The sequence below is a fragment of the Eublepharis macularius genome, chromosome 9, assembly GCF_028583425.1.
Source record: "Eublepharis macularius isolate TG4126 chromosome 9, MPM_Emac_v1.0, whole genome shotgun sequence".
Taxonomy (NCBI): domain Eukaryota; kingdom Metazoa; phylum Chordata; class Lepidosauria; order Squamata; family Eublepharidae; genus Eublepharis; species Eublepharis macularius.
Window position 1 is genome coordinate 98,080,863 of NC_072798.1, and position 17,154 is coordinate 98,098,016.

At 45.6% G+C, this 17,154-nt stretch overlaps 1 protein-coding gene across 3 annotated transcripts in view; it reads right to left on the reverse strand.

The window, feature by feature from the left end:
• Positions 1–17,154, reverse strand: part of GSAP (gamma-secretase activating protein) — a 72,236-nt gene that overhangs the window by 4,084 nt on the left and 50,998 nt on the right. For all 3 annotated transcript variants that reach the window (XM_054988314.1, XM_054988313.1, XM_054988315.1), the window contains exons 23-28: positions 11,863–11,924; positions 10,173–10,268; positions 8,206–8,276; positions 6,993–7,087; positions 6,275–6,394; positions 3,735–3,796 (exon numbers count right to left, since the gene is read on the reverse strand). In XM_054988314.1, the coding sequence (XP_054844289.1) occupies positions 3,735–3,796; positions 6,275–6,394; positions 6,993–7,087; positions 8,206–8,276; positions 10,173–10,268; positions 11,863–11,924 (506 nt within the window). The remainder of the gene's footprint in view (positions 1–3,734; positions 3,797–6,274; positions 6,395–6,992; positions 7,088–8,205; positions 8,277–10,172; positions 10,269–11,862; positions 11,925–17,154) is intronic.

The window sequence follows — 17,154 nt, forward strand, 5'->3', positions numbered from 1 at the left end:
CAATTTGCTTAACATGTCACACACAATGGAAGGGGCAAAAAATAATATTGATGCGGGCCCCAAACCAACATTAAAGTGTAACTGAAGAGTTCTGACCCCAAGATTTTAAACACTGCCTCCTTGAAGAAATGCAATTCAGATGACTCCCCCATACTCCCCAACACAACATTCAACAAGACACAGCCAACTTTGTTTTCCAAGGCAGCCAAATAAAGAACCCTTTTCTGTAAGAAAGTTCAAGTGGTCCTCCTTGTTCCTTGAAACAGACAGGGAAGGAATGTTAGGCAGTTCAATGGAAAACCCGAGTTCAGCAGCAGATCGTGTAGGCCACTCACTGGCTTTTTGCTGTAGTTGTGATTTACATTAACTGCAAATGACGTAGGAAAGAGTTACTCAAAGAGAGAAGGAAGTGTAACGGTATGATCGGTCACTCTCTGAAAAGCAGTTCCCAAGAGTTCCTCGTCTAATCTTTTCTATATGGAACAACATGTTCCAGGAAAGAAAGACAGGATGCAAATACAGGATGTGAATAGGATGCAATTCAACAAAGACAAGTGCACAGTATTACATCTGGGCCACAAAAATGAGAAGCACAAATACTGGATGGGGAATACACTTTTGGGCAGTAGTATATGTGAAAGAGATCTTGGGGTAAGAGTGGACTGTAAACTGAATATGAGCAGTCAGTGTGATGCGGTGGCAAAAAAGGCCAATTCAATCCTGGGTTGTATCAAAGGGGCCATAACATCGAAATCACAGGAGGTCATAGCCCCTCTCTATACTGCCTTGGTCAGGCCACACCTGGAGAATTGTGTGCAGTTCTGGAGGCCTCACTTCAAAAAGGATGTGGACAAAATCGAGAGGGTGCAGAGGAGAGCGACGAGGATGATCAGGGGTCTGGAGACTGAGCCCTACGAGGAAAGGCTGAGGGCCTTGGAAATGTTTAGTTTGGAGAAGAGGAGGTTGAGGGGGGACATGATTGCTCTCTTTAAATATTTGAAAGGCTGTCATTTGGAGGAGAGCAGGGAGCTGTTCCAGTTGGCAGCAGAGGGTAGGACGCGAAGCAATGGGCTAAAACTACATGCACAAAGGTATCGACTGGATATTAGGAAAAACTTTTTCACCGTCAGAGTAGTTCAAAAGTGGAATCAGCTGCCTAGGGAGGTGGTGAGCTCCCCCTTACTGGCAGTTTTCAAGAAGAGGCTGGATGAATACTTGTCAGAGATGCTTTAGGCTGATCCTGCACTGGGCAGGGGGTTGGACTAGATGGTCTGTATGGCCCCTTCTAACTCTATGATTCTATGATAAGGATGGATCCTGTAGAATAAACTTCACTAAAGGCATCTTCCCTTGGAACAAAGCTTTCTCTCTTGGTGCAAGAAACTCTTCTGCTAGCGAAAGAGCCTCTTGCATAAAGGAAAGCACCACAACTCACAGATTTGCATTCATCTCTCTTTCAGAACATACATCTTTCTTCCCTCATACAGTAGCTTGTGTGACTGGCTGGATAAAAGGGAAGTAATAGAAAATGAAAGCACTGCAAAGGCAGGGCTAAAAGACGTTAAACACACAAACCTATTCCTCAGTTACAGACGCGTTATTCTTGCACCACGGTGGAAGCTGCAGACAAGTTCCTTGCCTCATGACAGGGCTTCTCATATCCAGCAGTCTAGCATTAGAGCTATAGGTGCACACCCCTTCTTATCAAAACCACAAAAAAAGCAGGCTTCTGATGAGACACGTCCTAATTTGCAAATATTTATGCTGCTAGACCTGAGAAGCTGAGGAAGAGGCACCACAGAAGACAAAAGCCAGACTTGGATCAATTCTGATTTTAGGATCCACAAGCCAGTGTGGGGTACCGGTTGGAGTGTCAGATGGGAATTCGGGAAAGCCACGTTTGAGTCCCTACCCTGCCATGGAAGCTTGCTGGATGACCTGAAGCTGGTCACGCAGCCTGACTTACAACACAGGGTGGTTGTGAGGATAAAATGAAGCAGGGGAAGCTATTTTGGGCACTGTAAATGACGTAAATAAGCTGTTGCATTTTGCCCATGGAGCCATTGCTTGAAACGTGAAAAAGGGATATGCAGTGGATAGGTGCATATGCAGACTGAATGTAGACCTGTGCCTGAAATCACCAGAATTGTTTTGCACAGGAAATTGCAGACACCGCCTGTATACTAGGCAAGGAGTGTTCAACAACCAACTTGTGTGTCGAATTAAATCCAAAGTCAGTGTTAACTATGAATTGTGAATCCGAGTCAATGGTTTCTCTAGTGATAATATTCTATTTAATCTAGCCTGGGAAAAGAGTTTTGTTTCTTCCCAGGTCGGGAAGGCACAGAGCTTCTTTGTGTCTGCAGGAGAAATTCCCCCTCCTGTGAGAACAAATGTTAAGTGGCAGCGAAATGTCTTGTAAAGGTTCAAGAAGTATCAGCACAGCCAATTTTCTCACACGCCCAAATTGAATGAGCAAACGTCCCATCCTTGTAGGCTCTCAAAACACTACAAAACCTTCATCTTAAGCATCCCTCTACGTTAGGAATGGGCACCCTGCAGCCTGGCGTTCAAACGGACTGCCCATCTAGGCTCCCCTCCCACCGTCCCGGCAGAACTCCTGAGTCCAAGGATTCCTCTGGCCCTTTATTATGCCCTCCGGCTGTTTCCTCCTCTGCAAGATGGGACCCAGCCAACGCGCCACGCTCCTCAAGAAGCGACCGAAGCGCTGCTAGTTCTACCCTTGCTGCTCAACTCTGTGGCTAAGCCAAGGCACAATGGAGGGAGTGCCGGAGCCACATACAACAGACAGGTCTGTATCTGTGCAAGTGCCGAGGAGAGAGATTTGCTGGGGCTTTTGTCATGAGACCGTGGCCGAGACACACAGGGCAGGGGAGAGATCCAAGAGCAGCCCTTTGCCTGCATCCCTCCAGCCCCAGGGGAGCAAGTCAGCAAGCACAGCCAACATTACTGCCTCTTCGCCCCTTACTCAGCTCAAAACATGGCGCAGAAAAACAAACTGCTTTCAGTCTGCAGTCCTGTATGCACTTGCTCATGTGTGAATGCTATTAACTGTACTTCTGATTAAACATGTCTAGGACTGCATCGCTGGTGGTAAATTAAAGGCAGTCTGCACAAACTTGCAATCATGTTATCACAGCTTCTGAAAAATGGTGCCCTTCTGAAAACCTCTCTTCCGGAAAACTGGGGCTGGTTGTATGTAGTTAATTGGCCAGAGGTGAGGGAGTGCCTTTGACTTCTGGCATGTGGACAAAGACCTCTTTGCTTTGTGTTATTTTACTATATGGAAAATGAGTTGCTGAGACAGGGATCTGGGCAGTTCCAGAAGCAAATGAGAACTGCAGTGCTTGTTTTCTTCTTTGCCTTATAAACCTCACTCTTCTGACGGCCGTGTGTTGAATTGTGGGATTTTAGGAAAGGAAGGCGAGTGCGGGACGGGATTTCTTTCCTGCATTTGAATATTCCTAAAGTGGTTGTAAAGTAGTTGCAAAAGGAGACGTGCCTTAGCTTGGCACCTGCACAGTTAAGTGTTAAGAAACTATCCTGCAGTAGTCTTTATAGTCTCATATCAAGGGAGGAGGAGGGGGACAAGATCAGAATTAGCGGGCTCCTGCTCTGCCCAGCATTTGCTGCCCTGCCTTCCACCCCAACAGACCCCAGGGATACCAGCTGCCACTGGTACTCAGCAAGCAAATCCAAGATTCAGAAGTTACCTCAGGAAGTCTTGCGAGGATACCAAGTTTCAGCTTTTCGTTCTTTTCAGTATTGTCCAGTTCTTTAACAAAACACACACACAGGAGAGTAAAGATTCAAGCAGTATCAGCCCTTTTAGGCAATCCAGAAGTTCTAACTTGGTAAAGACTTTAACAGCAACTATTCTTCTTCTGTGGGAGTTCCACACAGTTCAAGGTCTGGGTGTCAAGAATCATTTCAAAAAAGTTTCATGCCCACAGCCAGTAACAAATCCCAGTGGTATGTGTACAATGGCAACTAGGGGTCATGGTAAAAGGTTCCTGGGGGTTCGGTATTTAGCCTTCGGATCACAACACAGGGAAATGCATGGCAAAACAGTGTGCATTTCCTGTGGCAACCAAAAAGGCAGCACATGGAAGTGTGATAAGGTAACGTTACATATTTTCTTAAGTACACATAATGGGGAAAAAAGAGGGAAGGCATCATAGCGAGTTGCTGTTTGGCAGCAACTCAGCAATCACCATTAAGTTTATTTCCACCCTCATACAAGAATTTAAAAGCCGGATTTTATTGTGATGAAGGGGATCAAACTTAAGTGCTTCTGGGAGATTCTGAATTTTCAGACACTGCAAGGGCCTCTATGGCCACAAAATCCCCATAACATTAAGAAAAGTTGGCTAGTTCTGGAGAGAATTTCCCCCCGTTCAAAACACAATTAAAGCAGCATCAGCCCACCGGTTTCTGCCATTACGTATTTAGAAACTCGCACTGCCAAGCAGGACATGAAGATTTGTTCTGTTAAATGAGATGCTCAGAGCTGTAGGAGGCTGCCTAATCCTTCCATTGGGCTAAGCACAAACAGCTGAACTGTGCTGTGAAAGTAGAAAAGAGCAAGAGTCCAGTAGCATCTATAAGACTAACAAAATTTGTGGTAGGGTGTGAGCTTTCACGAGTCATAGTTGAGCAGTGACTCACAAAAGCTCATTCCCTACCACAAATTTTGTTAGTCTTATAGCTGCTACTGAACTCTTGCTCTTTTCTACTGCTACAGACAAACACAGCAACCCATCTTGATCTATCTCTGCTGTAAAAGGCAGACATACAAAAGAAAAAAGGAGGCAATGAAAACAAACTTAGAAGGAAATGCTGCGAGTCAGTCCTTATTATACAGCTATAGTGCTAAGAGTTCTGTCGGATATATAGGCAAGGGGCTTATTTTTTTAAGTGTTCCAGAAACACAGTTCAGAAGATAGTTTCAGCCCTGCTGGTCTGCAGTAGAACAGCAGGATTGGAGTCTTGGGGCACCTTAGAGATCAACAAGATTTTCAGGGTCTGAACTTCTGAGAGTCAAAACTCCCTTCTTCAGATTTATGAAGCGGAAATTCAATATGGTGAATGGATCAAACCACAATATGATCAAAACTCACATAACACTTACATCCAACAGCAAACCACTGCAAAAGATACCACCATATTTAAATGCAGATGACCCTGTTGTTCAAATTCCTGTTCCTGCACCACCCACTGCTGCCACCCCCACCTCCTCCCCTTGTCCCAGACCCATCCCGTTCCCCCTTTGCCCCTGCTGAGCAGCACCTTAATACTATAGCATGGCTCTGCAGGAAACATGAAAAAACCTCTGGGGTTTAAAGTGGTGGAGGGGAGGCAGCACAGAGCAGCAAGCTGCCCCACATCACTCCGAAAGCACAGCTTATCTTCACTCCCGCTCCTGTAGTGGCAACGGAAGATGTGTCTGCAGCGATATTCCAAACATTCTCCTTCAAACGGAAGAACTGCAGGTTTTGGTTTTTTTTCTGGTGCTGATGGAACCCTCCCCCCAAACTCTATGAGCTGCGCTTAGAATTAGCACAAGGTTCTGTACGGGTTTCCCTTTGATCTGGGGGCTCCCTGCTGTCCATTCAGGGAAAAGTGCCTGAACGGAAGCAGCCGAGACCTTGCAGGCAAGGATGAGACAAAGCCGAGTCCAGGTTCTGCGTGGGAAGGGGCCAACAACCAAGCCAGCTATAGGTTGCACAAACAAGCAGACGGGCTAAATGGCTCACTCCAACCGGGAATAGTTCTCCAGATTGACAAAGAGGCGGAGGTGTGATGATCTTCTTGTCAATACCCTGCAGGTAGAATTTGGCCCACTGGCATTTTACCCCTCCACACTGTAAGAATGGAAGTAGCTCAGTTTGAAAGACAAGCAAGAAGCCAAATGTTTCACGAGCTTGCGTCCCCACTGGCATTTCGCCTGAACTGAATGCTTTATGCAAATGTTTGCATGTGCCTCATTTCACAACAGACCAATCAGGGCCTATATGCCTAGATAAATATCTTCATATGCCTCAGTGCACACGGTACTTCTACCCTGGAGTCCAAGACTTGTCCTTGCACCTCTTCGCATGCTGAACCCACACTCTGAAGGCACAGTGCGGTCCAGGCCAAGAACGCTTTCACACAGGTGAAAGGCGATTGCTGACAAAGTACAGTGGCTACTGTGAACTCGGGCCCCCGTTCAGAGCTTCTCCAGGCATCTGGGACACAATATGCACTTTACCTTTCAAGAGATTCAGAACACACAACTCTGTCAGATGCAGCACTCCCTGATCAATGTAGTGCAGGAGTGTGTACAAGGGGAGACATCGCACCCCCAGTCTTGTATGCAGAGTGTGAAACCCTGCAGGGAGAAGAAAAAGAGCCGGCTGGAACAGAAATGCAAGATCCCTGCAAAAAGGCTACTTAGCAGAAAGGAATGAGGGTGGCTGCGAGGCCTGAATTCCACCATGACTTTGGGGTTTTTTAACTGAAAATAGTCAGTGTCCAGGAACTGCACTACGATTCTACAATAATTGTTAACCTGTAATACATAGACAGAAAAGCCACCTTTGTAACCTCAGTAGCATCTTTTACAACAAAATATAAAAATAAGTACGTAAAATTTGTACCAGCAATCATAATTTTAAACTATTTTTCCTACCACAAAATGGACATTACAGATGTCAATTGCTATGCCTATAAAAGTCATCCAATGCATATATCTGTGTCCAAATATATGAGAAGAGAAAATGGGTTTAAAGTTGCAGCAATACGGGGGGAAAACTTAAACTGGGACAATATCTAACCACTAAAAAAATAGGTTGTGGAGTCTCTATTGATGAGTATTTTCTCTGGAGAAACTAACTGAGCTTCAGTGAAACACTACTTACTTTAAGGAAGCCTCTAGAGAAAGGAACTAACATTGAATGAAATATTCAGCTCCGTTGCCTGGGGCTTACCAGGAGGCAGAGGCAGACACATCTCGTTTGCAGCCTGCAGCATTCGACACATCAAGTGGAACACAAGAGCCTCATTCGAACCACCTTGCTGTCCACTGCACAGAGCAAAACAACACCCGATTAGTAAAGCCACTATCTTTCCTTTCTTTCCTTATAATCCTTCTGGGCTGCTGCTTAGAATATGCATTCCAAAAACCAGACTGGCCTCAGTCCCACGATCGGCTTTCCTGTGTTTTGTATACTTCACAGAAGCTTACAAGGAATTTTAAAGTCATTTTCTGCATACCTGGGGAATCCCAAATGTACAGAAATCTGTGCCTTGTCTATGGACAGATCTCTATGGTTGCCCTTCTGACATGGCATTCTACCATCACGTTTTTTTATTAGAAAGAACAATGTAACATGTTGCATTCAAAAGTGCAGTAAGCAACCTGTGCTATAGGTTTCCCTCTAAACTATAAAGAACCGCAACATCGTTGTGACATTACATTTCCATAAACAATGACACAGGATAAATAAATACAAGTTTGGGGGATGGAGCTCGACAGGCCAAGCTGTGATGGGAGTGGGGGAGAAAGAAAGCCAGGGATGGTTTTCACCAGGGTATGTGTATAAACCTGCCAGTGCTAAAAAGGAATCTTCTCTAGTATCAAGTGACCTCACCTCATCATCTTGCTGCGTCTCCTTCTGTGTGCAAAAGGCAGCAGAAGACACAATGTTCTTGCTCCCCACACATGTGCCTAAGCAGCAGGCCCTTCCCCAAAAGTGGCTCTTTAGGGGCTCACGGCCAAGAGCAGACAGGGGAGAAAACACAGACCATGAAAAAGACCCCACTCTCCCCAAAGAAGGGCCGGGAAACCGCTACCCAGCCTGCTGCACACTTCCTTCCCCGCTTCGTGTGGGGTTTGGCAGGGCCCCATACCTTCTTCCCTGCACAGGGTGACGGCCTTCCTTCACTGGGGGCCTGCCCTGAGCCGCCACGGCAGGCCCCCAGTGACCTGCCCTGAGCCCGCTTGAGGGGAGGGTTGGATATAAATCCAACAAAATAAATAAATAAATAAACATCCACATTGCTAAAGTCATTGTGTTTGACCAAGTTCTGCCACCTTCTCACCACCATAAAAACAAATGAAGCCACCTTTTCTGTCCCTGACCCATGCGTAGGTTTTCTGTTTCATTAAATTCACAGAATCAATAGAAAAGAACCACTTACAGATAAAAGACCCATGAGTCAAGATTGTATTTCCTCCAAACGTTTTCCATTATCCGACACATTAGACCCAGCTACAAAATATGAAGAAAGTATTATTTGAATTCTCACTGGAGACCTTCTACTTTTCTAACTCCTATTTTCAACAATGCATCAAACACAACACTAAACTACTGTCAGTATAATTATATTAATGTCACAACATATATCAGCCATGGCCTGTTAGGTAACAGCAGCTCAGTTTTCCATTACAATCATGGTGGTCACATCTCCTAACCTGGTCAAGAAGGCGAGGGAAAGATTGTCAAATAGCCCGTGTCATGAAAAAGATACTGATGTACTACTATAGATTTACACCAAAATCTTCCTACAATGAAGTATCCATTGGCAGCAAAATATAAAAATGTGCAATTTCTGGAAATTTTTAAATTGGAGGGCGGGGTAGCGAGAATGGGAATGTTGCGAAAAATTAAAACATATACAATATTTCCTTTCATACTAAACCTACACTTATTTTGCTACCTCCACAAAATAAAATGTAAAGTTTATATCTTACTTAGCGTATTAAATTGTACTATTTGGCATATAGAGAGCCAGTTTGGTGTAGTAGTTAAGAGTGTGGGACTCTAATCTGGAGAGCTGGGCTTAATTACTCACTTCCTGGCTAACGTGGGAGCTGCCTTCCAGAGCCGGTCTTGGACCTGGAGAGGTTATAATGGGCTGAAGTTTCCCTTCTAGCATTTCACAGTCCCTTCACACAGCTCCTGCCGCCTGCTCTGTCTTTTTAAGCTACCCTTCCTGGCTACCATTGCATATTCTGACACGTGTTCTTCACGTGTCAGACGCCTCATGCAGAGAGACTCTTAGACTCCCAGTGTGCGTCTGTTTGCTAGACAGAGCTGCAAACTGCAGCACTCAGCACTACCTAGCACGTGCATTTTAGTTCTTGCCATGTGAGAAGCAGGGAAAATACTAAAGGTGCAAATAGCAGTCACAAATTATATAGTAAACAAAAGCAAGTGTGTTATTTGACAGAAAGTCTCATGCAGTTATAACAGCTTTATCAAACTTTGTAGACACTGAACACAACGAATTCTTCAACAGTGTATCATTACAGCACAACTGTGGACAATATCAGCTGCCTTTAAATATACCCTTGAAAATACCCTTGTATATCTACAGTTCAGACAGGAATCAAATATCATTACCACAGAATGAATTATCTTAAAATGGATATTCAGTTTAGGTACAATCCTGTTCGGAGCCAGTTTGGTGTAGTGGTTAAGAGCGGCGGGACTCTAATCTGGAGAGCCAGGTTTGATTCCCCACTCCTCCACTTGAAGCCAGCTGGGTGACCTTGGGCCAGTCACAGCTCTCTCAGAGCTCTCTCAGCCCCACCCTCCTCACAGGGTGATTGTTGTGGGGATAATAACAACATACTTGTAAACCGCTCTGAGTGGGTGTTAAGTTGTTCTGAAGGGTGGTATGTAAATTGAGTGTTATTATTATTACATTATTATTCAGCACAATGAGGCTGGCAAGGGGAGTTGCCGGAAGATTGTGCTGTACACTACATGGTTCCACAGAAGGCAAAACCCACACCCTGCATACGCACACAAACACGCACACACCCAGGAGAAGGAGATAACAGAGGTTTAGAGTTGTGGGAGAACAGACCGCACCACTTCAGAATGTCAGAGGGGGACCAGTTCATTATGTTCCCGTCAGTTAAAAGCCCCCTGGAAAAAGAAAGCCAGCACAGCAAGCCCAGAGGGGTAGAACTTTTTCCCTTGTCTGCTGGTTTTCTTTCACACAGAGGAATATTTAGAACTGGATTCCACCCCCTGTTGCAGAGCAGCTCAGTCTACCACCTCGAGGTTCTGCCACCTCATTCCCATGTCCTGTGTGAACCAGGAATAAGCTTTCCCTTTAAAAGCTTGCAATGCCTTTAGTCTTAAAAAAAATCCAACCAGTTTAGAAACATAATCCACAGCTATCTGTTCAATCCTCTTTTTCCCAACATATTGTAGGTGTCTCATGAGATGATCTTTCAACTGTGCCGCCATCTGTAAAAATAAACCAATTAAGTCAAATTCTAATATTAAGGCTAAGTAGAAAAAAAGCACTACGGAGTATGATTCATTGTACCTGCGTAAACCAAGTAATTGGTTATGCTTTTTCCAGAATTAAATATTAACCATGCTTGGTTGTTACAAAATGTTGTCAAACATAATACAGTAAGTTTCTTGATATCCAGACTATAACAAAATATGTATCTGGTAAAAATTCTAATATTATATTGGGATTAAAACTGTAGCTGCAACATCACTGGGTACAGTACAGAAAAAAGAGCAAGAGCTCTATTAAATGCAAACTATATCCATCTTACTCCACAGATATTTTAATAAGACTGCCACCCTGGTCTTCCTATAAGGAGCTCACAGAAACATATATATGGTTTTCCTGTCTCCATCTTATATACTAACAGCCAAGTGGCCCTGATTTGAGGATACTTAAACTCAGAGATTGGAGCCAAGAATGGACAAGGCAGATCTTCCTATACACCCGAAAAATGTCCTTGGCTTGCAGAAAAATTTGAAATCTAAAAAAAAAATACATTGAGGGTTAAAAAAAAAACCCAAAATGATCAAAGGAGCACCTGTAACTTTAACCAGATGCCCTCAATGGCTGTTGCTAGGCAACCATTAATCATAAAGTCTTTGGAATGGACTTTGTGTGGTGCAAGATAGATTGAGTGAATGGCCTCCCCTTTCTCATCTGTGTCTAACAAAATATCGCTCCTTGGATTTGGGAACCTCTCCCTGTGTCCATACAGGGAGCTAATGCTCCCCTTTCTTTAGAAGCTAAACTCCACTGCTTTAAAGCAAGTAAGCCAGTTCCATCCTCCACACCCATGACAGCCATTTTGTGGCAGCCCTCACCTGCCTCTCTCAAAATTCCCGTAGTGCCTGCAAATCCATGAAAGCTGGGGACTCCTACTCTAGGGTTTGAGATAAACAAGACAACTTGGAGCAAACAAAAATAAACCAATTAAGTCAAATTCTTAAAGACAATTAAGGACAATCTATACTGAGTTTTGTGCATCATATTTCAATAATTTCGTTTGCATATGACCTACAGTTACATGATGCATGTTTGCTCATATTTAGTTTTTTTGCAGGAAAAAACAATCACCATATTATTGCAGAATGCATTACCTTAGGCCTATAAATATAGATTAGTTAGATTATGTCGTTTGCCATTACCATGTGTTCCTGGGACACAGGGAGAGTAACTGAACCCAACAATTTTCTAAGTGTCAGGTAAATGGATCCTGTCCCCAGCAGCATTTAAATAATCAGTCAAGGCAAACTGGAAAAAAATGTGCTCAGAAAAGCAAGAACCCTCTACATAGATCCCTCAGTAGAAACCTGGAAGTGGTCTTTTATCAGAAATGTACATAGAGATCTTCACCTCACGTGCAAAACAGAGTATTCCCTCCTTTGAGAATTATCGTCTTTAATAAGCTAATATTACTTTTTCATGGAAAGAATGCTGCATGGAAACATTCAGCTACAGTAATTTCATCTAGGTTTTCTGTCACCACTTAAGGGCCTTGTGCCCTCTAGGCAGAAAGCAATGTAACTAACCATCACCTACCAGTCCTGTTTGCAACTGTTGCTGGTAATCTTCATCTTGAAAGAAAGGAACTAGTCTTTCTTCTGAAATTCAAAGAGGCAAGAGATGGAGAAAGAGTATTATTCAGGGCTAATGTTATGTTCCAGAAAGCCTGAAGATATTTTGCAAATGGGGCCCAAGTGTGATTATCTTTTGGATGCCACAGAAGCCTACACTACACCAGCGAAGGAACCACATATTGGCGTCTGCACTGGCTGAGAAAAAAATAGAGTAATATCACAGTAAATCTACAATATAAAGGGAAACCCCACCGCAGTAAGATTGATGTCAAATAACAAGGTAACATACTTTATAAGTGCTTACTGGAAGTGCGAGCTGCAAAATTGACAGTATACTAATGGTTATAATAGAAATATGTCGTTCTATCCATTTCCAATATAACAACAACACAGTATAAAACCTTTCTTTCACCACTCTGTTTCCTGGTTAAATATATTCCAGTTCCACAATCAGATGATTACATGTGGGTAAACTTAAGAAAGGAAAGTGATACAGGTGTTTACCAGATCGGTCTTAATGCTTCCTGGATGAGAATGAAAGAATGAACAGACGTAAGTTATAATTAATGAATCTTTTGATATTTATTATTGTCATCTAATAGGGCAGATGTTGTTCTTAATATTACTCTTTTTATAGTTTATGGAATGAGTGAAGCTGACTGCATCTCTTGAGGAAGAGGACGAAACAAAGTTCAAACTGGCACTTTGTTGAGCTGCACGGCTTTCACAACTTGATTTGTTCTGTTGACTGGCCCCTGGTGTCTTTCTGAACTGTTCCAACAGCCTGATGAGACATCTGATTAGATACAAGTAACAAGATCACATTACAACTATCTATGGACTAGAATGAGTTTACCAACATGTAATCATCCGATTGAGGCTGTGGAACTGGAATACATTTAACCAGGAAACAGAGTGGTGAAAGAAAGGTTTAGTACTGTGTTGTTGTTATATTGCAAATGGATAGAATGACATACTGATTTCTGTTATAACTAGGGGTGTGCAATTCAGGTTTCCAATTCAGAAAAAATACCTGAATCTGACCCGATTCGCAAAGATTCAGGATTTCCAAAATGGCCCCAGCATACTAGGGCTGTTTCGGAAACCCCAAATCAAAGATTCCTGAAACGATTTGTATAGCTTCAGGAAGCTTCAGGTCAAGAGGTTTAAATGCCGCTGTGCGGCAGCACGGAAAGGGGCATTTAACCCCTCGAATCAGCTGTGTGAGTTTCTCCGTCAGCAGGGGGCGCCGCGTCCGTCGGGTCCGTTGTGGCGGGGGTGCGGTCAGCGCAGCCAGCGGGTCCGGGGGGTTGTCCCGCTGCTACCTAGGCCGGGCAGGCGGCCTGTCTGCTGGCTCCAGGGGTCTCAGCTTCCCTTTTGATTGGCCTCAGATGGCCCCAGGGCTGTTAAACCGTGTCTGGCAACAGGTAAGCACAGCCTCTGGGCCCAGGGATGGTCCTTCCCTCAGGACAGCCTCCCTGTTTCTCCTCCCCGACCAGGGAGCCTCTGACCCCTTTTATCCCCTCCCTCGCTAGGGGCAGCCCCGCCCCGCTCCCCAATCGCCAGCGCCCCAGGTGAGGCTCATTATCTGTCCCAATGCCGGCAGCAACACCTGCCTCCAGCCTTTCCGGGGTGGGAAGCCTGGTGCTCCTTCCTCCCGCCTCCCAGCTGCCATTGGGCGCCCTTCCCCCGTCTCCCTGGTGGGCGGGCGGGCCGGCCTATCGCCTGCCGACGCCGGGGCCGGTTCCCACCCCCTCGCTGCCTCGCGGCCCCGGGCGAGGCTCGGCCTCGCAAGCGCGGGCCTCGCGGCTGCACCGCCTCGCCTCTGCCGTCGTCGCCGCCACCGCATTGGGGCCGTCTGCCCTGGAGGCGTCCGCTCCGGCGGCCGCCCAGCCTGCCGGTTTGCTTCCCCCGGGTCGCTTCCTCCCGCCCGGGTTGCTGCCGCTGCCGCCTCCTCCGCGGCACCGCGACAGCGCTTCGCCCGGCCGCCGGGCCGGCTGCCGCGGCCGCGCCCGTCCGCCGCCGCGCCTGCCCCGGCTAGGTGAGTTGTGGGGCCCCTGGAGGCGGGGGGGGGGGGCGGCGGCGAGGAGGGAGGGGAGGCTCATCCCCGGACACGCTGCTTGTCAGGGGTTTCCCCAACAAGCAGCTGAGTCCAGCCTACGGGGGTGAAATGCCCCTTTCCATGCTATGGCGCAGCGGCTCGGAAAGGGGCATTTAAACCCCCAAACCAGCTGCTTGTCGGGGATCTCCCCAACAAACACCTGATCCAAGCCTGAAGGAGTGAAATGCCCCTTCCCTGCCGCTTTGGAGCAGCAGAAAAAGGGGCATTTAAACACCCTGATCAGCTGCTTGTCGGGGATCTCCCCAATAAGCAGCTGCTCCAAGCCTGCAGGGGTGAAATGCCCCTTTCCATGCTCCTTCGCAGCGACAATGAAAGGAACATTTAAATGCCCTTTCCCTGTCACTCCGAAGTGGTGGGGAAAGGGCATTCCCCCCCGCCCCCACTTGGATCAGCGGCTTGCCAAGCCACTGATGGAAGCCAGCCTGGGTTAATTCACCTTTCCGTGCCACTATGTAGTGGCACAGGAAGGAGCATTTTAAACCTCGGGATCAGCAGCTTGGCGGAGATTTCCCCATCAAGTCACTGAGCCAATCCGGCCCAGAAAGGGACATTTAATCCCAGGGATCAGGTGTTTGGCGGGGAAATCCCTGCCAAGCAGCTGTTGGTGGGGGTTTAAATACCCCTTTCCAGGGCCAGGTAAGTGAAGTGGGGGGGGGGGGTTGGAAGCTTACCCCCTCATTTTGGTATGTTCCAAATCAATACCCGAATCCAAAGTGGCTTGCCACTTAGGGTTTCGGGTGTTTACAAAGCTTTTTCCCAAAACGGGAAACCCGAATTTTTTTCTGGTGCACTCCCCTAGTTATAACCATTAGTATACTGTGAATTTCGCACCTAGTACTTTCAGTAAGCACTTACAAAGTAAATTACATTGTTATTTGACGTCAATCTTCTTGTTGTGGGGTTTCCCTTTGTCCTATGGCAGGGCTGGGGAAGAAGTCCACGGAAGAAATATACAAGAGACACATATTTGAAACATTTCCAAGAGTGATGTATCAAAGCGCAACATAGGCTGCAACCTTTGCTTACAAAAAGCAGCAACAAAAGTTGGGTGAAGATATAATCCTCCTGTGACAAAACAGACCTGCTTTGGCCTACAATTTATTCAAGATTTAGTCCTGCTTGACATCAGTCAAAATCTATTATGGGTATGTTCATTAATTCTGAGTGAACTCATTTCCAGAGATACGCCTGGGCCTCTTATCTGCCCCAGGTATGAGTCTGAAACCGTTATGGTAGGAGGATAGGAGAGCCAAGGACTAAGCATTCCATCTCATTAGATTATCTGGACTCAGTTCAATTCTCAAGAGGAGCTGGTGCAATGATCTTTGGGCATGACACAGCTGCAGAGTAAGAACCCCATTTCCCCAGTGGGGGCAGGGGATCCCCCACTTCCACCATCCATCCCCTGCCACCACTTACCTAGCTGGCAGAGGGGAAAACTGCGGGAACAGTCCTCCTGGGAGTGCTCCCAGGGTGACACAATGATGTCACTTCCTGGGAGTGATGTCATTGCACTGCCCTGAGAGTGCTTCTGTGCTTCGCAGCAGACCAATTTGGGCTGCAAACGTGCTGAAGTAGGCCCACTGGGGGCCCAAATTAGCCCACTGTGAAGTGTGCGCGCACCCACAAGCCTGCACAATAACGTCACTTCTTGGAAGTGACGTCATTGCATGGGCACACCTGGGGAACACACAGGAAGCAATGAGAAGGGTCCCCTTACCTTCACCTCTCGCCAGGAAGGTAAGGGGACCCAGCAAACCTACTGCAGAGTGTCATTCTCTTATGTCATTGTCACCCCTGACTGGTCAACCCAATCACTCCATGGAATAAAAATGGTCAGTTCAATTATGCTTTTGACTTAAGTCCCAACGAAAACCAAAAGGGAAACCCCCGGAAACAGACAAACGCAAAACACAAACCGGAGAACAACACCAGCAATGAAAAATATATATATAATAATTTATACAAAAGTGCAAAAGGGCAATAGTGTGTAGACAGTTTACAAAGTTCATAAATACAATACAATAATGCGATAAGGAGGTCTGTCGCCAAGGATAATTACATAAATTCAAACATATACAGTGATAGGCTCAACTGGAGGTGGAGAGTGCAAACAGAGGAAAAACAGTCCATATGTCTGTAGATGGAATCAGAAAGACATAACTAGCCGACGGGCTTCAGCTTTCATTTCCAATTCCCGTTTCGGATCTTCTTCTTCCAGGGCTAGTATTTATGGGCTGTTACGTCTGCATGCCTGCAGTCTGCCTGTCCTGCCTCACATTCCCATGTGAAGACAAGAGGGAAGCAACAGAAAGCAAGCTCCAGCTGCTGCTTGTTTTCCCCTGTTTGCACTCTCCACCTCCAGTTGAGCCTATCACTGTATATGTTACAAACTGTATACAAACATCAGTAATTTAGAAGACGTCCACATAACCACCTAATTTATCCCAATGGCCCAGTACACATTCATAATGTTTAGTTATGCACAAATACAATTTACGTAGGATTGTATTCAAATGGAAACTATCTTTTCTGAAATGTTGATGAATGAGGTTCATCAGAAGTTCTGCTGTTCATGCTATTTCTAGCTCTCCCACTGATCAGAGGGAATTTAATATTTTTCTTCGTTTATAGCTTGCCTTTCTCCCGCATAGGGACCAAAAGCGGCTTACGTCTTATCCTCGCCTCCATTTTATCCTTACAACAACCCTGTGAGGTAGGATAGGCTGCGGGGATATGACTGGCCCCAGGTAACCCAGCAAGCTTCCATGGCACAGCAGCGAATCAAACCTGGTTCTCCTATTTCCTAGTCCATCACTCTAGCCACTACGCAACACACATTAATGGAATAAAATACATACAAATATAGGGGGACCAGAACACCAACCAGAACATAAGAAGTCAACTGGACACAGTTTAAACAGCTGTATTCCATTTCTAAATATAATGGTATTTTATTATGCTTTAGTCTCTTATTTCTGTGAGCCAGAACCCATGCTACAAGTTTTTTTTAAATTCTTTCAATGACACTTTAAAATAATATTAGTTTAATCTCAAAATTTCTACTTTCTAGGTAACAAACAAAATATTAAATCTGCACTTTCAGAGTCCACACACCACTGTGCTGGCTTA